The sequence below is a fragment of the Mesitornis unicolor genome, unplaced genomic scaffold (genome assembly GCF_000695765.1).
Source record: "Mesitornis unicolor isolate BGI_N332 unplaced genomic scaffold, ASM69576v1 scaffold38946, whole genome shotgun sequence".
Classification (NCBI taxonomy): Eukaryota; Metazoa; Chordata; class Aves; order Mesitornithiformes; family Mesitornithidae; genus Mesitornis; species Mesitornis unicolor.
This window is the reverse complement of record NW_010192374.1, coordinates 5,133-27,420: the sequence shown is the minus strand read 5'-3', so window position 1 is coordinate 27,420 and position 22,288 is coordinate 5,133. Positions and strand designations below refer to the sequence as shown.

Here is a 22,288-nt window from a genome sequence, read left to right as displayed (position 1 = left end):
TGAGTCGGGGGCGGCTGAGCCGCGGGGGCTGTAAATAAACACCCTCGGTGGAGGAGGAGAGAGTCACGGAAATAGTTCAGTAGTGCTGCGTTTATATGTGCAAACGCGACCTGCAGTAGTCACACAATGTGTAAGTGTTTTAGCAGTAGTTTTATAGCGGCAGACCTAATACGTGTCTTAGCTGGAGGTGCTTTTGCTGGTGGTATCGCTGGAAGAAGCCATTTGCAGCTGTTATTGTGAGCATGATACGCAAATTTTTTGGTAGGTCCGTATCTTTTTAGCACTATTAAGCAATTTGATTCTTTGAAGTACCTCGCTGTATCCTGAAGTGCTGGAATCCCTCTTGGAGGCACAGCAGACGTGAGAGTGCGCAGAAGAGTAGCTCAGCTGCTATTAGTGTGTACTGGCTTTTTTCCTCTCTTTTTCTTTAAAAAAAAGGAAAAAAAAAAATAAAGAGCCACAAGTCTGTGTGTTGCCAGTACAATTCCTTTTGTTGAGTGGTTCTCCAGCAGTAAATGTGGTACTTAAACAATGCTGTGTATTCTTGCATAACTGGGAGCATGTTGGTAACTCTGTTTTAGTGTGCAAATCCAGATAAGTTGCTGTATGCACTGTATATGTAAGTACAGCTGAATATATAGAGCCCTTTGCTTTCATTTGAAGTAGAAATTAGCTGTGCTTCAAGTTCATTTTAGAAGTCTTAAATGGTGAAAACCCGAAGAGTATTTAAATTTGAGCGGTTTGTTAACCTTATTAGCTGTTTGGAGTCTGGTGTGGTTTTTCTCTTGTTTGTTAAGAAAGCTTGTAATTGTTGGTAGATCCAAGGAAGGACAGATGCTTCTAAATTTCTCTTTATATTTATCTATGTGTGTATCTCTATATCTGTCTAGTGGAGGATTATGAAGCTATTTTTTGGGGGGGTTTAGCAAGTAAAAGGAAATGCTGCAGTTTACTTCATCTTTTACTTACTGATTACATAGGGAAATGTATAAACAGGAGCAGATCTTTTTCTACTCCTTGTGAAGTGATTGTACTAGGAATTGTGCAGTTATTACATAGTTGTATGCCGTCTTCCCCCAACATGGAATATTTGGCTTAATTAGGCCTTTACAATTCTTCAAAGCTTTAGATTAAAAAAAGAAATGGGGTTGGGGAAGTGTAGGTTCCAGGGAATGCAAATGTGTGAACAACATTCCTATGGTTCCTGCTGTAGTGTGAACTACAAGAGAATGTTGTTCACACATCTGCGTTCCCTTACAGTAATTTTGTCCAACTTTGTGCTATCATTTTCCTTGTCGAACTGCTCTGCATGAAGGTGGGCTGCGCTAGGTCCCTTTGCCTATTTTTCATCCCACGTACTTTCCGCCAGGCTGTTAACTGCTCATTTCTTTGTGGAGGTGAATAAAAGTGGCTCGTTCTATTTTATCATTCTTTTTTACTGTATGATTCATGAGGAGAGAAATCTAGAGAAAACGGCTATAGGGCTTGAGAGCAATGATGACTTGAAAATCTAAAGATGGGCTTGGTACACGAGGCTCCTTGATTTTTATTTCTGGTGTTGCAGAGTATTTTGCTTGGGGCTTGCTTGTTTGTGCTGTGCTTTGACATTCCCCTCAGGCTCTGCTACATGTTGGGCAGTAACACATGATACCTGTTTTTTTGGGAAAGTTATTAAGGTAATTGTGCAAATTCCACTTTGAAGGCATATAAATGCTTCCCGAATATTCAAATGATTTTTGGAGCAATCTTCTAAAGGAGCCTGTGAGGATTTGGACAGCTTCTTGAAGTGGTCTCTTCTGAGTACTTCAGTCGTGTTCCTCAGTGCTGTGCTATGCCATTATCATGTAACTGTTGGCTTTCCTCTGCAATCTTCCTTGTGGTGAACAAACACAAATGACAAGAAACAAACCAGTTCACTGAAGGGAAGGTTTGATGGAATTCCTTGCTTTAACTTTCATTTAGGAGTGCAGAAAGACTAATGAATACAAAGGCTTCTAACTCGGACTGTTTGATGAGCTGAATATACAACTTTCTCTAAGAAATAGATGGTCTCCAGTTTTCCTTATACATTTTGTTTTGAAGCTGATTCTCAAATTCTCAGTATTTGCTGCCTTTCCAATATGTTTTAACTGAGGAAAAGTGAAGGTGCGGGAAGAGGTAAGGAAGGTACTGACAAGATTGGCAGTTGTTTCTTTTAAGTCCCAGCAGTATTTTCATTCCTCCTACAGTCAGGAGCAGAGAAGTGAGTGACAGCAACACTTTAAATGAGTTTTTTTCTGCAGATTTGTACTCCAGGCTTTGAGTGCAGTAGCCAGACTGTGGCTGTGCGTCTGAAAGCATCTCCGAGCTGGGAAAATCTTCTGCTTCTGGAGTCTGTATTTTGGAATGAACCGCATGAAGCCTTGAGAGTGGGGGGGTCACAGCCCCAGAGACCACCTGAGTGGGAAAAGAAAATCACAGGAACGTGGTAGGAGAACACGAGGGTAAACTGGAAAAAGACTGAGGGGAAAGACAACTTTCCAATGATATGAACTGCAGCATTCTTCTACTCGCCTCTGCCTTGCTCCTGCTTTTTAGCACAGGCGGGAGGGCAGGGCGTTTTGGGAAGGGTGACCATGAAGGTTCGTGGGCTGTTGGCACAGAGCTGTGTGTAATCTTTCCTCCCAGCAAAGCTCTCCAGAAGCGCTGAGGTCAAATGCTGGGATGAACAGTTGGGCAGATGCAGGAACAAGATATACTCCACAAAAATCTAGGCAGTACTGCTGTGCTTGCTCTTCTTGTGAAGACATCTGCTTATCAGGATCTGAGCCAGGAGCTTAAAAGATGGAGGCAGAGGACAAGCTTATCACTGAAAAATGCTTTCTATAAATACGGGTTGGTTTTTGTTGGTTGGTTGTTGGGTTTTTTTTGAGATGGATAATGGCAGTGTTGGTGTCCTGTTAATTTAGCCCTGAAAAAGCTGCTGGAGAGATGGCCATCGCGCCTTCCAGTCTCCACAGTGCAAACCCCAGCTCCAGAGCTCACGAGGATTACTTATCACTGGGTGGTAATGGATCCTCTTTTTTTCCTCTGGCAAGGAATGCTTTAAACAACTAAATCCAGACTGCTGTAGCATAAAATACAGATGAATGACTTGCCTCTTGACTAAGCTAAAAATCTTCAACGTTTTTTGGATGAACTTGAGGAAAAAGGTCTCGACTCGCTGCATGTAAAGGGAGGGGAGGAGGAAGAGAGAATGAGTGTCTGCAGAAGGAAACAAAGCAGTCATTCTTGCTTTGCATCATCTTGTGGCTGACTCATAGGCCTGACTTTTCTGGGAATAAAATTCAGTTACATACACTTCTGCTTAGCTGTGCTTTTTCATACTTGTGGATCCTAACTGTGTTTTGTTGGGTTTTTTTAGTTAAATTTTTCTAGTAATTTAAGTCTGACTTTTGAAACTGTTGCTTCTGAAGGCCTTTGCTACCATTGCAGTCATCTTCAGCTTCCTCAGCTTATGAGTGTGGTATGTGGGGGGAAGGTTGTGTTTGGTTTGGGTGGGGTTCTTTTTTCTTCAGGGTTTGATGTGGGGTATTTTTATTAAGAGTTGTCTGTGCTTCTAGATAGAGCGGCGCTTCGCTTTTCTCAGGTCCCAGCGGGTAAAAACGCCACCATTTTTCAAAGCCGACAAGGGATTGGTGATTGCCTTGCTGTGATTTTTAAACACTGTCAATTTAGTTGCTGTTAACAGCAGAACATTAACGACCTGCAGTAATTCTTCAGGCTGACAGATGTGGTCCAGAGCACTTGCTCACGTGAGAAGGGCAATAACTTCCATAGCTCATACTTGTCCCAGTATGTAACTTCAGGCACAGAAGGGAGTTTGCTGGCTCCTAGAGCAGATGAATTTGCTGAGGGGTGCTGTTTCTGACTGCTCCTCTCTTCGTTTCCTGACATACAAGGCCCTTGCTGCAGTTTATAGCTGTTCCAGGTATTGCTTCCAGGCAAAAAAAATAGCCCAGAAGGTCGTAGGACAGCTCAGTACTGACTCGTTATGGTTTTGCAGCCTTCGGCACCTTTGAACTCCACAAAAAAAAAAGATACTGCATTAAAATGAAAATATTTGTGGCTGATTAGTGTCGGGTTTTTTCCCATGGATGGATTTTTGATTTTGTCCATGGGTGGTCAACACTTACAGCAGTTTAGGAAACCTGACAGTCTGTAGCACGTATTTGCATTCACAGCTGGAGTTGCGCTGAGTGAGACCTCGTTCTGCATTACCCAACCTGAGCTGAGGATTTCAGCCTTCGGTCAACAGCCTTTCCTCTGATCCTGCTGGTTCTGAAAGCTGCTGCTGCTGGGTTTTGGGTTTGTTTTAGAGGTGATAATCTAATATAAATGATCAGAGTAAAACAGTTGACGCACTCAGTCTTGATATGTTCTCCTGTAGTGATCAGCCACTTAACTTTTGCATTTGGGGAACATCAGTGTCTTAGAGGAGTGGGTTTTAGTTTGGAAGATGAAAATTTTTGTGGCAGGTTTGTTTTTTGGTTTATTTTTCGAGGAAATTAGTCTTATGGAATTTACTCAAATGGAATAACATCAGGGATTGTCTGAAGTGTAAATATTTGCAGGTCTTGCATGCTCTGTGGCGAAATACTGTTGCTGTTGTGTTAGCTCCTCTCTCCAATGAGTACTGACTTTTAACTAAATCTTTAGTTAAATCTAAAGCATTTGGAGAGATTCTGTGTAGTATTTGCTAGTGTTTAAGCAGAACAGTTTCCCTAACTGAGAGTCAGCTGTGCATGCTGAGTCTCGTCAGGAGAGAGACTTGATGACTTTTTTGGTGCTATGGAGGTATTGACTGCATGATATTTTTTCATATTCTTTCTTTTTGAGCACTGTTCAGATGACCTCCACCTAAATTTCTGGGTCTTTGTTTCTTTTAGTGCCCAGATATTTAAGGTACAGTTAAAGCCAGCGAGGAGGGGTAAGTAGAATGAAACTTGTTACAGAGGATGAATTGATTGTAAGAGTGGTGTTCTGGCCAGAAAGTGTGAGAGCTCCTTGGCTACTTCATATAACATCCTTAGGTAATCCCTAAGTTATGATTTCTAAATTAATTATGGTAACAAAGACTAATAGGCTGAACTTTGAGAGTCGTATTGTGACAAGCGCTGATTGGGATAAGCTCTGTTAGTGTGAAGGGCCACGATGTTCTCACAGCCGGGTGGCTGTTGCTCGGATGCACAGCAAGAGAAATGCTGCGGTGATGGGTGCCTGAGTGAGGAGCTCCCTCCCTTCTGCCCCTGCAGATTTCGCTCCGGTGGTGATGAGGATTTCTGAGCTGCTGACTGGATTTTGTGTGGAGGAAAAGGTTAAGTGGGTAAGGTTTTTGGAGAGGGGGTAGAGCAATTACAGTACTAATTTCATCTGAGATTTTCGAGGAAGAGTCAGTTTTCAGCCTACCTCACCTGAAAATCCAAAGCTGTTGCAGTACAGAAAACAGGTAAAATAACTGTGTATACCTTAACTGTTACAAACAACAAAAGATATAGTGCACAGGCCGCTATGAACAGATCAAGTCATCCAAGCAGCAGAGTAGCACATTTATCTAAGCCAGTGTAAGATGTAACCCACTGGTGTTCACTGCAAATCATGGCATATTCTTAGTCCTCCTTGTCAGTGTCTGTTGGACTTCAGCAGATTTTAAAATCTTTTCTATCTGTCTAGAAGTTTTGTTCAGACTTACATGCAAGTCAAGCCATCATCTAATATGGTCTTTTTATTCCCTTAATCTGTAAGAATACCATAGATTCTTAACTCTGAAGTGTTGCATTTAATCTTGGAGGAGGAAGACTCTTACTGTCATATGAGCAAAAAAGCAGATTTACCTAGATGAAGCAGAGGAGGCTAAAAGAAAGTGCAAGCTTACCAGCACTGCTTATAAGGAATCCAAACCTTCTTAGTTGAAGGGAGACTGCAGTATATCCTTTATTCTGGCAATGCCTTGTTACATGACTTAAGACTATGCAATGCTTTTACTCTTTTCTCTGGGGTGCTGACTGAGACCAGGATCTATTTTTCTTTCTTCCTAACTAATTTATTTTTTTTTTTTAGTATTTCAGCTAACATGTCCCTGGAGTTCAAAACACTGGATAAGATGCAGGGGGAGGGTTGGTGGGTTTTTCATTGTGGTTTTTTTTTATCAGTGGATTAATGAGTGCCTCAGCAGTGCCAAGCAGGGGGATGATGACATCCCCTGAGCTCCTGAAGCAGCCCAGTCCGTAATTTAACCATGGTGGGCAGCATTAGGTTGATGGTCTTGAAGGTCTTTTCCAGCCTAAATGATTCTATGCTGATGTTGGGTTTGGCTGGGGTTTTTTTGAGAGAAATATCTCTAAGGGCCAAATCTTAGGTAAAGAAAACAATAAAGAAGGAAGTTAGGATGAAATCATTCATTTTCTTTTGTATAACCTGCTTTGTATTATCAGGATGCTGGGATGGTTGAGAATTTAAGTCCGCATGGGTTGATGCTTTTGTTGTTCCTGTTTAAATTAAGACTGATCTTAGTTCTGATCGGAGTCAGCTTTAATCCTGGATTGTTTGTAGTTTGTAGTGACTCCAGGCTGCTGTAATCAAAGCTTCCCTTGAAGGAAAAATTGAAGTTTGCAGCAGGCAAGGGAAACTGTTTTTCTTCATTGCTTAAAGGCCTTGATCAAAAATTGGATGCTGTCAGTGTTGATATGTAACTGTGAAATGTCTTTTACTATGATCTTCTATCCTGTGAAGGAAATAGAGCGTTTCAAGCAAAACAGGAGGTAATGTAGTTATGTGAAAATGTGCAAATGAGCAGGATGCTGCTGCCCTCTATTCAGCAAGCCAGAATTATTCTAATACTTAAATTCTTCTTTGGTTTCTAATGTGATTTGTGTGGAGTGCCTTGTTGATTTGTTTTATCTGCGTGACTCTGGCTCAGGTAATTTTTTTGGTGTTTATTTTTTTTGCTGTAAAACTTCACTTAGTAAAGAAGAGTAGTTTAATAATGAGGGTTTTCTAGATATGTGGAGTCCCATAGAAATGACATCTTTGCTTGACCGTAAAGGTTCACAGTAGCTATCCAGTGGTAGAATTATTTCAAATATGTTGTTAAAATGTACCAGAGAACTATGTAAATAGCAATTGTAGTCACAAATCTTGTTATGTTTTGCATTGCATCTGTGGGTAAACAGAAAGGCTTTTTCTTACGAGATGATTGTGTTTAGACTTTGCATTTACCGGTCTTAATGCAACACCAGGAGAATAGTTGTACTGAATGCTGTTGGGTATTTCTGGTGCTGATTTACCATCGAAGTTCTTAAAGTTCTAATTTATGGTTTTTTTCCTCACCAGACCTTAATTTATTTTGGATTAGGATTCCCATGGCATGTGAACTAGAAGACAATTTGAAATAGCAGGTCTCTCTATTTGGAAGTGACAATCTCTACCAAAATGGTTGGCAAACTGAAGCAGAACTTGCTGCTGGCGTGCCTGGTGATCAGCTCGGTGACGGTGTTTTACTTGGGCCAGCACGCGATGGAGTGCCACCATCGGATTGAGGAGCGCAGCCAGCCCGTGAGGATGGAGAGCGCGAGGAGCACGGTAAGGACTGCTGCCGACAGCAATGCCAGCAAAGCCTTTGCTTACAACAAAGACATGCCTTTGATATTTATTGGAGGAGTACCGCGGAGCGGCACCACCTTAATGCGTGCCATGCTCGATGCTCACCCAGATATTCGGTGCGGAGAAGAGACGAGGGTAATCCCGCGGATTCTGGCAGTTAAGCAGATGTGGGCCAGGTCAAGCAAAGAGAAGATCCGGCTGGACGAAGCTGGAGTCACAGACGAGGTCCTGGACTCGGCCATGCAAGCGTTTTTATTGGAAATCATTGTGAAACACGGAGAGCCTGCTCCGTATTTGTGTAACAAAGATCCTTTTGCTTTAAAATCCTTAACTTATCTTGCTAGAATTTTCCCCAATGCCAAATTTCTTCTCATGGTACGGGATGGTCGTGCCTCTGTGCATTCCATGATATCCAGAAAAGTCACCATTGCAGGATTTGACCTTAACAGCTACAGGGACTGCTTGACCAAGTGGAATCGGGCTATAGAGACTATGTATAACCAGTGTATGGAGGTGGGTTTTGAAAGGTGTATGCTGGTGCACTATGAACAACTCGTTTTGCATCCGGAAAGGTGGATGAGGACTCTCCTAAAGTTTCTTCGCATTCCATGGAACCAAGCAGTGCTGCACCACGAAGAAATGATCGGAAAAGCAGGGGGTGTTTCTCTTTCCAAGTGAGTATGAGCGTTCCTCTCATCTTGTATGGTTTTAAGAGGTGAAATAGTACATTTTGCAACTAGAAGTCATAAATTGGTCTCAGTTTTTAAATAGCTAACGATATCTTGGGAAGCTGATTTATGATGCAGGTTGCAAGTTAACAATCATTCTTCCTTTCCAGACAATTTCAAATTGCTCCCACTAAACAACTGTCCTGCTAATGTGTGTATGGAGTATATGATCAACCTTAATTAACAGTCAGTCTGACCTCCATTTGTATGTCCAGTATTGGCCTTTCTTCCAGGATAGCTTTGCTTTTCTCCGTGTCCCAGAATAAAGCTGGATTGTTTTATCTAGACTGGTGTGATTCATCCTAGCAAGATCATCTGCTTGATTTCAGGACCTTGAGTGTTGTTGTCAATGCAGAAATGGCCTTCACGTTGTATTTGCCAAGAACATACTCTTCCAGGAAACTTGAGAAACTGGTCCAACAAAATAGAAAGCAGAATTGGTGTGCTTTGCTGTTGGCGTGCGCTCCGAAAAGGACAAGCATTTTGAATAAAATTAACCTTGTTGTCAGCAAAATCTCTCAGTATTCTGTTGTGCCATCTGTGCACCTGGTTTAGCTCCTTTCAGAAACCAAAATCCAGCTTTGCTTAGAAAACCTACAAATAAGTATTGGGGGGGGGGGAAGGCAGTTAATTAATTCTCCAGTTAAACAATCCTGGTTTCTTTGCTACTGTTTATGGCTGAACAAATGAAATATGGAAACTGGCTACAATTGCGGGGGGGTGGGGGGGAGTGGGAAGATGTGAATGTTTGACTCTCTGTTCCTCTTTTTTGCCATGGCAGATACATCTACCAGATTAAGTCTTGTTTCAGTTTCCAAAATATTGATTAAAAAGCCCTATTCCAGCATCCCAATTTAAATTCCTTGGCTTTTGTGTTTTGCGTATTCATCACTGGCCAAGTACCTCTGAGTGGCAGAGGCACCATGCACAGCAAGTAACGTGGGCTGAGTAGAGCCAGGACAAACTTTTGAGTACAGAGTGACTTCATTCATTTTAAAATTAAACTTCTGAGAAATAAAAATTGGGAGATTTTGTATATTTAATGTCTAGGGAAGTGACCGTGCGGATTTTCTAATATAGTGCAAGGGAATATGATTTAGTGGCTACAAAGACAACTTAAAACTCAGATAATGGCTATAATTTTACAATGTGGACGTTTTCTGTCACCATTCCCACTGAAGAAACACAGCCACCACCACTGTGCTGCAGAGCTATCAAGAAGGCATCTCAGCCTGGTTTTTTGTGGTATTGTTCATTAGCAGATTGAAGCCTTCTGATACGTAAACCTGGAGCAGTGAGCTCTTGTGCATCGCTGCAAGCTGTATCTGTGTGTGAAATTCTCTTGAGTTACCTGTTTCGCGTTGCTGCTTCACCAAGGCAGCTGAGAGGGGAGTAAACTGACTTTTACTCATTTAAATAGGTGGCTGCCAAGTTCTGTTAAGTGTCCTGTAAAAATAACTGTGCATAATGCCATTTCTAGTAAAATACTGCAGTTTCCAGATCAGCATTTTTAAAAATTAATGAACCTTTATGCTATAAAACTCAGTAGCCTTACTGAACTCATACAGTTTCAAGTAACATTTCTTGCTAAATCTGGTGCAGTGGGGTGTAAGGAGTTGAGAACACTTGTTCACGTCTCTAAAAATTAAGAAAATGGGTTGTTGAAAGTAAAATGTTCCTTCGTGTTTGTTTTTTGAATCAAACTGTGAAACTTAAGACAAACGAGTACTAAAGTGTTCTTGTGACCCTCAATTCAATCTGCTCACAGAATTCTTTGTGCTTTTTATAATCTCTCATGAGATGATATGTGAAAGTCATTTATTATTTCCGAAGGCTCTTTAAATAGTGGAAAAAGAATGGCTTCTTAGTGTTATGTCTGGGGTGGTTTCTGTCTAATCAAATACCCTTGACATAAGTGGTGACATTTGTTTTTCAGTTGCAAGAGACCTTTCTAATTCGATAATGCTTTCAGTGACTCAGTCTTTCAAGGGCTGCAGAAAAAGCAGTGAATATGAAATTCTATAACGTGGATGTCTGGTTTGTGTATTTCTGTGATGCTGTTTGAACTTGTGCAGGGGGGAGCTTGAGACACCTCAGTTTGATTTCCTTCTGCCAGTTAAAACCACCTGCTTTTGGCAGCCCAGTTTGGCGCTGCCCTCCCCTGACTTTCCAAAGGGTCGGTGCTGAAGATCGGAGATAATCTAAGGAAATTCAAAACGCTGCCGTCTACTGCGCCTCTGTCTTCTCACAGAGCTCTAATTTACCACATGCCTGCTACCAAGTGCTCCAGGCTGTTTCATGATAGTATATTAAAATCACAGCACTCAAATTATATTAGGTTTTTTACTGGCAGGAGGAGCATGTAATGAGCACCAAGTCATCTATACTGAAATACGATGTTCATTTAGAAGATAGCAACACGTAGGCTTAGCCCCCGTAGCATCGTGGGGAGAGTACGAAGATCTAGAATACAATCTGAAATCAAAATGAGCTGTGTCAAGTGACATCTATAGCAGGTGAATGAGGCTCTAGGTCAGTACGAGGTGTTTTATTTCCAGTTGTACATAGAGTTAAATTGTGCATGCAGAGACCAGCTAGATACCCAGTGGCTGCAGGGTTCTTCAGGCCACAGCTGACTCCGTAATTCTCTTATTCCAGACTCAGAGCCCTTATGCAATATTCTGTTAACAGCAATATTGGATACAAGGCAGCCTGGATTTAAGGTTCGGGCTTCATCTGTTCCCCTGGCTGCTTGATTTGAGGAAACTGTTGGCTGCATTTGATTAGTAAGCCCTGCTTCTTCTGTTGCTGATGCAGCACTGGACTCGCTGTTGCTCTATTTTACTTAGTATTTTTGCCCCCTATTTAAGTCTTTATCCAGCTGCAAGGAGGGACACTGCAGGGATTTTAAGGATGTGCACCGCAGCATTTATAGTAGCGGGGAACCTGTGGTCTGAAGTAATTGGCAACGTGGCTGTTGAAGGAATGTGTTATGGCTATAACTGGTATTGTTAATACAGCTCTGGCATTCGCCTCCTAACTGAAAACAGCTGCACTGACCGCTGATGCAAAGAAATGTCAACCCTTTTATAGCAATTTTTATTAGGTTTATTATGAAAATAGCTGTCTAGGCAAAATTACTTCAGAATATACTATTTTTAAGACATACCTTTCATGTGATTCTAGTACAGATATAACAGGATTTGGGCTTAGCTTGTGCTCCATCCCACCAGCTGCTTTCAGAGCTGAAACTGGTCCTGCAGCCTTGCAGTGGATTTTGGAAGCAGTGACCAGGCAGTATTTGCTGTATGCACACATCATCACATTTGCCAATGCTTATTTTGCTCTGTTGGGGGTTTTTTGGGGGGTTTCTTTCCTCCAGTCCCAAGATCTGTCTTCCCCTGAATGCCTCAGATGCTTTTTGGTCTGAAGAATCTTTCCCACAGATTGTGGTTTACTTTTCTTCCCACCTTAACTGGAAGGACAGACGAGGATTTAAGCAGAAGACCAAATGTGTAGTAGATTTTTGAATCAGTGCCGAGGTGCAGCTAAATGTAGTTTTCCCTGCTTATCTCTTGCCATCTATTAATCACCAGGAAATGTTTCACGTTGAGCTTATTGTTACTAAAGACTGAAATGACAGAGGGGCAAAACGTAGACTTCTTAAATGTGCTTTTAGTTCAGGATAAGATATCTGTGTGTGTAGTCATTTAGGTCCTAAGTGATGTATAGCACCCATTGTTTTGGGGCTCCAGTAAGCTGTTAGCCAGGCCCATTACCTGGTTCTCACATTATAATCCATATTTTAAATGATTGGTTCAATCTGTAGTTTTGGTGAAGGGATTTTGGGGTTGGCTGGCTCTGAGAGGGAGAGGACTGTAAATCTTACACTTTTCAAACACTTAATGGTAAATTTTTCTTGAGGGTCCCAGCCAGCATGGCTCTATGGACTCCTGACTTGTGGTGCTTTGTCCTCTGCCTGTCCACTTTGGAATTCTGAAACTCAACTCTTAACAGCTATTTTCTTGCTAATTTGATGTGAAGTCATATGCTCTAATTAGAAGGATCAAAAAAGCAATGCCCAGACTTTCAGGTTGCAGTACCACCCTGGCATCCCAGGCCAGTCCCCCTCAGGAAGGCTGAAATTTGGTTGCTCTTCTCTTCCCAGGTCCCAAAATCCCATTCTGAGTAAGGCTGAAAATTCTGGGGGTTGTCTTAGGTGTCTTTGTCGAGTGCTTATTTGTCAGCTTCTATCAAACACCTTTTACAACCTGTGCAGGCCCTGCTTGCCAAGCTGGTTTTCCCAGGGGTGACCACTTCCCCGTCTGGTTTGTTCTCTGTTGATTGTGTTTAAAAGTATTTAAGTCACTGACCTTCCAGCATTGAATCACTGACTTCCTTCCTCTGTCCTGGGAGAATTTTAGCTATGAAGACGAGTAGAAGAGAGTAACAAGGTAAAGAGTGGTGCTAAGACCCAGTTGAGTTGATGGCTGTCAGACATGTGTGCAGAGTTTGTGATTTCAGGCTTTCATTGCACAGGACAGTATGCATTGAATGGGACTCCTCTTGCTGTGGATTTAATGTTTGTCTAATATGCAACAACAGTATTTCAGCCTCTTCTTGGACCCAGGAGGTTAATTAGATAACTGTAATCAAACTTGTTCCTCTTGTAAGTTGACTGATACCAGTCTTGAGAGCAATTTGACTTTAGCTCAGGCTTCTGGACTCTGAAACTATTGGTACTACTTCAGGAAATTTCCGTTTATTTTTCTCACAAGATGTTTTCTCGTATTGTCCCGCTGTGTGCCTCTGAAGAAGTAATTTGAATCTGTGTTCTCACTCTTTATCTCCTGTAGATGAGGTACCGGTGTTATATTTTGTACTGTGACTTTCAAGTATGACAGTTGTGTTTTCTGGGTGGTATTGCTTTTTGAGATCAAAATTATGCTGTAAATAAGACCTGGAAAGGATGATAACTGTGAGTGGATGTGACAGCATCAGGACTCGGCAGGTTTAGCCAGCCAGCAGGAACTACTGGTGTATCACATACCTTATGGTATTACTCGCAATGCAGCTGTAAATATTCCTTTAGGCACCTTGTATGTACAGGCATGGTTTCAACTTGTCTTAGCAGAAAGATAAACCGTGGCATCGAAAATACGTGTGCACTTTTTCTGAGTTCATGAGAAAGCTTGGAGAGTTTTAAATTACCCGGCCTGTTTCAGAAATAAACACACTAAATACGTGTTGTGTGGCTTCGAGTCTGTAAGAAATGCGGAAAAACAACGTGATGCCAGATTTCTGCTTTTAAAAAGAAGCTGAGAACAACTAGAGTGCAAGAATGGAAATGACTTTGACTGTTGATTAAATGAGCAACAGATCAATTGTTTTCTAAATACCGTACATATGATACTGTAATGATTGTGCACTTGCCTGTCTGTGAGGCAAGAACTGTGAATGACCGAACACTTGATCAGTAAAAGGAATGGTTATGAAAAATATTCTTGCAGTCTAGATCTCTTTGTCATTTCCATAGGTCTCTTATTAAAAAAAAGTCACGTAAAATAAACAGCATGTGAATTTTAATCTAGAATACAACGTTTAAGAGCGTTTAAGACAATGAAACAGCAAATGTAGGAATATACCAGTGGGAAAACAGCTTTATATGTAGGTGTGCATGCTTTTCACTTAGCAGCTCATTGGTTTTCACTGCTGTCTCTATGTAAAAACCTTATTTGGCACATTCTGTGTGAAAGCCTAAACCAGAAAGCATGCATGAATGTTGTGCTGGTTATTCTCACTTTAGCCTTATGTTGTAAACCTTCCCTTTCCACCAGCTCTGTAGAAAAGTGACATTCTGGGAGAGGAAAGAAGAGGAAGGAAAAAATACCAAACAAAATTTGCTTTTTCACTAGCATGAAGACTTTTAGCTTGTATTGGTTGGAGTGCAAAATAACCTTTCTCCTCCCCTCCTTCCCCCCAGAGTTGAAAGATCTACTGACCAGGTAATCAAACCAGTCAACGTGGAAGCGCTGTCCAAGTGGGTTGGGAAGATCCCTGCTGACGTCCTCCAAGATATGCCCGTGATAGCACCCATGCTGGCAAAACTGGGCTACGATCCCTACGCCAATCCACCGAATTACGGAAAGCCAGATCAAAAAGTGGTGGAGAACACAAGGAGGGTAAGACGTTTTTGTGTGGTGAGTTATCGACCCAACGGGTGTGAGCCGTAGAGCAGAAGAGTCTTGTGTTTTGAGTGAGGAGCTCAGCGTTTTACACATGAGGCTTGGCAGAGGCTCGCAAAATCACACCCCAAATTCTGGGTGGAATTTGAATGGTGACCCATGGAAAATGGCCCGAAATGATAAAAACGTCAGATTTTCCATTTTATTGCTGTCCTTTGTAGAACAAACAAAAGATGGAGGAAGGCCTGGTGCTGATTAACCTAAGCTTAAGGAATTTAGTCTGAATTTAATGTTGTTGAATGTGAGTAGTTCGCCTGTACAGCTGTTTATCCCTGGAGGTATCCATTGAAAAGTTCATTACCATTGTTTGAAATAAGAATCATTAACTCTTTACTCTTGTTCTTTTAGGAATGCATACTTTATTAAAAAGGATGACTTTTACTGCTGTGGTAAAGTAATCGTTGGAAAAATCAAATTAAACAATGTCAAATTCATTCAATTCAACCCCTTTAGAAAAAGAAATGTTCAATACTACTTCATGCAGCCTTGAAAACAAAATTCTCATGAACCCGCCCGTACATACTGTAAACCAGTGACTCATCCAAATTGCAGTGCAGTAATTAAAGTTTGGTTATCTCTTAATGATACTGAAAAAACTTATTTAAATTGTATGGTGGCCTTTCTGAGGCCTCTACCAGTGCATGACAAAGTCTAAGTTGTAAAAACCATGGATTTCACTTGCATGCTGTTGGGTGGCTTCTTGAAATCTGTGTCAGCTCAAAATGTGAGAGAGAAATTCAGGTAATAAAGCCACATTACTTACTTACATTACTTATAAACATTCTTATAAAAAAAAGCCTAATTTAAACGGCTGAATTGTATTGATGCTTTTTCTCACAGGTTTGCTTTGAAGCATCGTTAGTTTGTTTACTGATGTTAAAATCAGCCAGGAAGAACTGGAGATTGCTGTTATAATAGCTGATCCAAATATTGTGAGCATATGGAACACTTGTTAATATTTTGACTGCTGTTTTAATTGAATAGTTTTTATTTACAGCCCAAGATAGCATTTGGATGTTATTTAGTATATATTTTCTTAGTCACTTGTTCTTTAACAAAATTACTTTTGCAGGTATGGTTTGTATAGATAAAATGAGGGTCGTGAGGCCCTGGCCCAGGTTGCCCAGAGAAGCTGTGGGTGCCCCATCCCTGGCAGTGCCCAAGGCCAGGTTGGACGGAGCTTGGAGCAGCCTGGGCTGGTGGGAGGGGTCCCTTTAAGGTCCCTTTCAATGCAAACCACTCTATGAGATGTCCTGAATTAAGACTAAAATCCAAAAAAGCAAAAGTATTAAAGATGGCTAATCCTCAAAACTTACAGTATTCCTCTTGAAAATGGAGAAACACGAGGCTTTCAAAATGTTGTGTACCCCAAGGAGCCTTTTAAAACGACATTCACATCGCTGAGCTTGCGTTCAGATGGCTTGAATTCCTCCGCAGTCACTTTGCTTTGTTTCCTCCCAGCTGGTTTCCAACAGATCCCAGCTCACACCACCTCCATCTCTCTGTGACCAGAAACACTGATCTCCTGATTTCCTCGGGTTTTGGAGATTAAGGCTTCCCAGCTCCCAGACCAGTTTACTTCTTAGGTTACCCAGTTCCGCGGCAGCCTTCCTGATCATCGTGCATCTTGCATGATAAATTCCCAAAATGCTGGCCACTGAGCCTGGCCTTAAGCCAAGTCAGTTTAGAAAGAAATAATGTTCTGGTTGACAATCAGGAGGAGCTGAGTCACTTCTGAAAAATGCTTTGTTTTGTTTTTCCCCACGGCTTTCTTTTGTTTTTATTTGGGGATGGGGATGGATATTTCAAAACACTCTTCAGCCTTGAGGAACCGACAAGTTGTGTGTTAGTGCGTGCTCTTAGCTGGTGAATTTGTAAATTGCTGTAGGGCCACTTCTGTTCTTGCTTGCTTTTTAAATGTCTTCACCTGGGATAGGCTTTCACAGTCTTGCACTGGGTTTATTGTTGGAGATGAAGCTGTCCAAATAGAATCTTTCTGAAGTTATTCTTCAGTATATAATAAGAATCTTTATAAATCTTGCATGTAACCGTTTACGCTTCACTTCGTGTTCAGTAGCTGTTCTATTATATTTCTATTTGTGGTTTCTGAGAAGTTTAAACCAAACACAGAGCTTGAATTTTGTTCATTGAAAACAGATAAAGTTTAGACTACTGAAGCAGAACTGCGTTGTGTCAGTTTAGTATCCCCTTGGAGTGACCAACTTAAAATAATGTTGTATTATCAGACACTTGTTGCTCCACTGTAGTTGCTTAGTCCATTTAAATTTGTGTGTGCTGTCACTTCAGATGAAGGAAGCTGGCCCTGTCTAGCAAACAAAGTAATTTTTTCTTTTCATACGGGTTTGCAGAGGGGAGTTTTTCAGTTTTGGAGGGGTTTTGTAATGCTTACATGGACTGTGGAAGTTGCAACAAGAGGGTGGAAGCCCAACACCACTGAAATCACCACCAGGGGAGATTCTGGCCCCACCTAGAGATGGAACAAGGCTGTGTCATCTGGTTCATTGCGATCAGATATGGTAAAAAGCCAAACAAATCTCTTGTTGTTATGGAGAGTTCTTGTTTTGTGCGATTGAAAGCATTTTTATACAGTGCATACAAATCATAAAGATAAGTGGAATGAAAATAGGAAAATTGGTCGAGATGCAAAACATCCTCGTCACCAGAAAGCCTCTTTTGACTGCAGCCAGTTTGGTATTTTGTAACTAGAAATCTGTGTATTGCTCAGTTGTAGAAGATTAAATTAAAAAGATTGCAGGCTTTCAACTGCGCAGTGTCTTTGTTCAAAAACGTGCCCAAATGCTGCTTATAGAACCACATTTATACTGCACTGGGCAAAATCTACCACTTCTTGGAAAAGGCTACAAGTTGGACTTAGACTCATCAGTGAAAATCGCAGTTTCAAAGCTGCTGCTGTTAGTCCCAAAGGTAAGAACCAACAGTGTAAGGGAGAAAAATGGAAAGGAATGAATAGTATGATGCAAAATATTAGCTTCTCCTAAGCTTTTGAAGCAGCTATGTCCTGTTCTTGTCTTTTGTTTTCCTCTTTTCTCCTTTTCTGTTCCCCTGCTGGTGACGTGCAGATTTACAGGTTAAATGGGTTTTTTCCTTCAGTCTGGAAACAAAATGACGATTCTCACCTGCTAAAGTACAACGCTGGAGTTAGAATTTCTGCGTGCTTGTAGGTAATGCGAGGAAAGAGGTGGTCTCTGCTAACTTTGGATTCTTCACATTGATGTTATGTGCCTAGGACACCAAAATAGTTAGGGCTGTGTGGTGTCAGGAAATCAGACATCTCTGATGGTATTTGCACTGGTGGAGTACAAATCTAACACAAGTATACTAGATTTTTCTGGTGTTTTTAAAAAAACAAAAAGTTAATGGCTTTGTTATCTGTTCCATGTTAGGCCTGGCAGAATTATCTTTTATGCTGCTTTATCTTGTCTCGATTCAGGAATGCAGAGCAGAGAGAGCAAGGTCTGAGTGGTGTTGCAGTATTTAGCAGATGCCGGCATGTGACCTCCTGGAGGCAACCTTTAATAATTCAGTGACTGCACAGTTGGGTTATTCTGTGGTTTTCTTGTCTGTTTATTTTAACTATAATGATTGCAGGGGTCCTTTCCTTATAGCTACATAACCGACTATTCTTTTTTTCCCCTTAGAGTTTTAACAAGTTCTACATCCTGAACTCATTTTAGTTACGAGGTGTTATTTTCCTTTTTATCTGTAAATGATGCAGAAAATGCCGAGAATTAAACTGTCTGAACTGGTAGCCCCATCATTATGTGATGAAATACAAAAGTAGAATCTCTGCACAGTAGGAGAGTGCCTGCTACCTCCTTATCAATACTGTGAGTTTGTGTACAAGTAACAGAATATCCCAAAAGTGGAGAACAGCTCATAACTGCAAGACTCCAACTTGTGCCCAGTAGAAACTGGCTTGTTGTTATGATTGGCTCAGTGGTTTCCTTTCACATCTGTAACACATTACATCAGATTTTCTTTGGCACATCCTTCCCACTAAATAAATTTGTATGCTTGGAATACATATTCCAGTCACTTCTTTTAATTTCTTCGTGAAGTTCTGGTCCTTGCCCTGGAGAGATCGAGAGACGGAAGCGTGCACAGCTCTATAGAAAAAGCTGTGGTTTTCATCATGACTTTAAATATGTGTGAGTTCTTCTGATAGCATCTGAAAGCTGTTCTCGATCTCTGGTTTCTGTTGTGTGAATGCTATTTTCTGCAGTAACTTACAGAGCAAAAACCAGATTTCTATTAACTCCTCTTTTGTGCCCTTTTTAAACTAGGAGGAAATGTCTCCTGCTGTTAAGAGTTGAGACATCCATGACAGTCGTGATTTCACGACTTTGTATTTGAGATTTTAAAGGCAGAAACAATCTGTGATAAAGGGTACAAAGTGATTTATACTCACGCATGAGAATAGTTACTCGTGTTGTCGAAGATGTGTAATTGTAGAGGTGGGCTGTAATGATGGGCTGCTAAACAGCTCAGAAAAAAAGGCTGTCCATCTCTAGGCTGGTGAACTCAAGTTAAGCATAAAGGCATTTGGCTTTGTAAGGGTTTTCTCCAGTATTTAAAACAAAAACTGGGACATCTATTTCATCTGCCTTGTGACCACCGACAGGGCAGACTTCCTCAGAGTCCTTTAAATGTGTTGAATACCCTCTTTAGTGGGTGTTTTTTCCAGCATGTGGATTCCCAGCTGCAATGTTTTTCTCCAGAGTTGCTGATAATTAATTTTTTTCCTAACCAACTAAGTGTATATGTGCTTAGTGAGGCGTACAGAGTTATTAACACAAAATACAAAATTGGGCATGGTTGCAAGCTGCCTTTTGGCAGGCATTCCCAGGCCTGTCTGAAATCCTGCTCTGTGTTGTTTCTGCTGGGTAAATATTTACGTCTCGGATGTCCCCTTTCTTGGCAGTTCCAGCAGAGAGGTGAAGATCTGCACAATCCTCATAAACTGCCTTAAAAGTTAAAGGATGTCTAAAGGAGCGAGATGCAGGTACCTCTGTGTGCTGTGCACTAAAGGTTCGTCTCTACAGGGGGGCTCTGCTCTGCTTTTGCCAGTGTCATCTCCCCCCTTTTTTGGTCATTCAACGTCTGTAGCTTTGTACTCTGCAACTTTGATATTTTGAAAACCCAGCAGGCCCGAGCACACCAACTTGCAGGCAACCCTTTAGACAAAAAGGACCCATTATCTCTGCCTACTGGAACTAACCAAATATAATGTGATTCTTTCTAAACCAGGCTTGAAAGTGGTGAAAATGAGTGCTTTGATCTTCTCTAACGATGAATTCCAGGTTACACTTCTGTGAAGCCTTCCTGGTGTATTTATAAGGGTTTTGTCAGACAACTGGATGTGAAACTTGTTTCCTGATCTCTTTTTGAGAATAATATGCATTTAATTTGGCTATAAGAATGTGTTGGGGGTTTTGGGGCATTTTTGGGGTTTTTTGTTGGTTTTTTTTATTTGTTTAATAGAACAGCTTGAATACTGCCACACTGAACAACAAACTGACACAGGCTTCAGCTCCTGCCCTACCCCCCGCCTTTGGAAATCCAGTTAGACTTGTAAAATAATTCCCTTAGAAATGGTGTCTGTTCAATTTTTCTGAATTCTGGCTTAGACTGGAAGTCATTTCAATGTCCTGCTTCTGCCTCTCTGCTGCCACTCTCTGAATAATGTGGTTTAGACTCAGGAATTGGCCAGAAAAGAATTTTGAATCTGAAACCTCTTTAATTTCTTTGGCTGCACATAGAGTCATTGTTTTTAGAATTTCTGGGTTGCAGTTGATCCCTGGGTTTTGATTCAAAAGGGACCACTTCCTGGGTTTGAAACTACTTGAAACCAGTTGCTATGCAGTCTCAATCCTGACAGAGCCAGCGTTCTAGATAATGTCAGTTCTGAACTCAAATTAGGAGTTTTAAGCCTGATCTCGACACATCATCTTGGGGCTGTCATTGCTCAGGCTTGGCTTTGTAAATCGTGGTGTATAAATCGTGATAGTGAATGTGAATCAAATGCCCCTGAAACACTTTCTTATCTTGCCAGGCTATCGCATTAGTGTCATTATTTTTCTTAATATTGCTGATGGATGAGTACCCTTGACCAGCTGCTGTTGATGCTTATTAGGAGTAAATGCTGTTGCTACAGAGGGCATTACAGTGTAAGGGTTTCAGAGCAGATTAATTTTTATATATATAAAAATTAAACCAAGTCAAAATTACAGGAGAAGGAAAGAGGCACAGAGAGACAAACGTGGTTTTGGCCACCAATTCTGAACCAGTCGCAGCATCAGCAGCTTCAGCTGTTTTGAAGAATTCCCAGCGAATGACTGCAGTGGTTTGTCAGAAAAGGTGAAGAAGTCTGTTTCTCACTGATCTAATAAAAGATACTGGTTTGTTTTCTCTTGCGGACCCTGCCTAGCTCGTTCTGTAGCAATTTTTATGTGATAATACTGTTGATTTGTAACTTCCGTCTCTGCTGTCCAGAGCACAGCCTGCATTTTAATGGCTTGGTTAAAAGCTGAAAATATGAGCTACTCTCCTTCGTTTATAAATATTTATAGTATATCTAGGCCACACGCCGAATTTTTGACCAGTGTGGCTTTCATTAAGGTTTCCATGGGAATGACAGTACCCCCTGGCTGAATACAAATGGGAGCTGTGCCGATCAGTTGGAACCAGCATTTTTATTTTAACTGAAATAGGGAACAGAGCTCTGCAATGTACATGTGGGATAATTCCTACTCTCGTGTTGGGACTTAGTGAAGCCTTGGTTTTTTTGGATTTAGCCTGGTGATAATGAGTCCAAAGTCCCCTCCACGTGAGTCACGGTTTGGTGCTGCAGGGCTCTTTTGGGTGAGGTGTTTTAGACAGGAAACCCTGCGCTGACTCAGCTGCAGGCCTGGGCCACTGCAGAGCATTGACAAAATGAGCACGTCTTTATGTTCTGGTCATCTGGTCAGAGAAAAGCAGAGAAAATGGAAATTGTTAATGAGCATCCTTTGGCTTCCTGAATCCTCTTCCTTTGACGCAGTTTGCAAACCAGGGAACACAACTCTGAGCGAAGCTTTGGAGTGGCCCCATTCCCATTTTATGGCTGTATAGAATTTTTCTAAGCAGGTTTGTGGCTTTTGATTTTTATTTTGATTATTATTTTTTTTTTACAGCTACACAAGACTACAAAGAACTCACAACACTCGCTCTTTTTGTTTTAGTGCATGGTAAAACTCTTCAGACATGCTTATTTTTTAAAATAAAGACATAAATAAATGAATAAATACAGAATACACTCCCTCTCTGCCCTTTGGAATGTATTCCAGCTTAATCTCAGAAGCAAACGGTTTTTAAGAGCTGTCCTTTAGAGAGAAGACAATACATTGCCAATTGATTTCCTAATTGGTCAGAGAGTGGAAACGCTTGTTTGGTGTGGCTGTTGGTGTGTTTGAGGATATTTATTGCTTGCTTTTTCTCCAAACAATGTTGTTTCAAAAGTAATATTATGCTCTAAAGGATTTTTTTATATATATATACTCTCTCTATATATATATCATATATATAATATAAAAGATTTTTAATATATATAAATATATATGTACTCTTTTTTTACTTAAAAGTTGTAATTAAGTC

At 41.0% G+C, this 22,288-nt stretch overlaps 1 protein-coding gene across 2 annotated transcripts in view; it reads left to right on the top strand.

Annotated features, from left to right (window-relative positions):
• Positions 1 to 7,369: 7,369 nt before the first annotated feature.
• TPST1 (tyrosylprotein sulfotransferase 1) overlaps positions 7,370 to 22,288 on the top strand; it is a 17,866-nt gene continuing 2,947 nt past the window's right edge. The window contains exons 1-2 of one of the 2 annotated variants that reach the window (XM_010187070.1): positions 7,370 to 8,315; positions 14,353 to 14,551. In XM_010187070.1, the coding sequence (XP_010185372.1) occupies positions 7,471 to 8,315; positions 14,353 to 14,551 (1,044 nt within the window). In that variant the 5' untranslated portion in view covers positions 7,370 to 7,470. The remainder of the gene's footprint in view (positions 8,316 to 14,352; positions 14,552 to 22,288) is intronic. The other variant, XM_010187069.1, reaches the window with a different exon arrangement.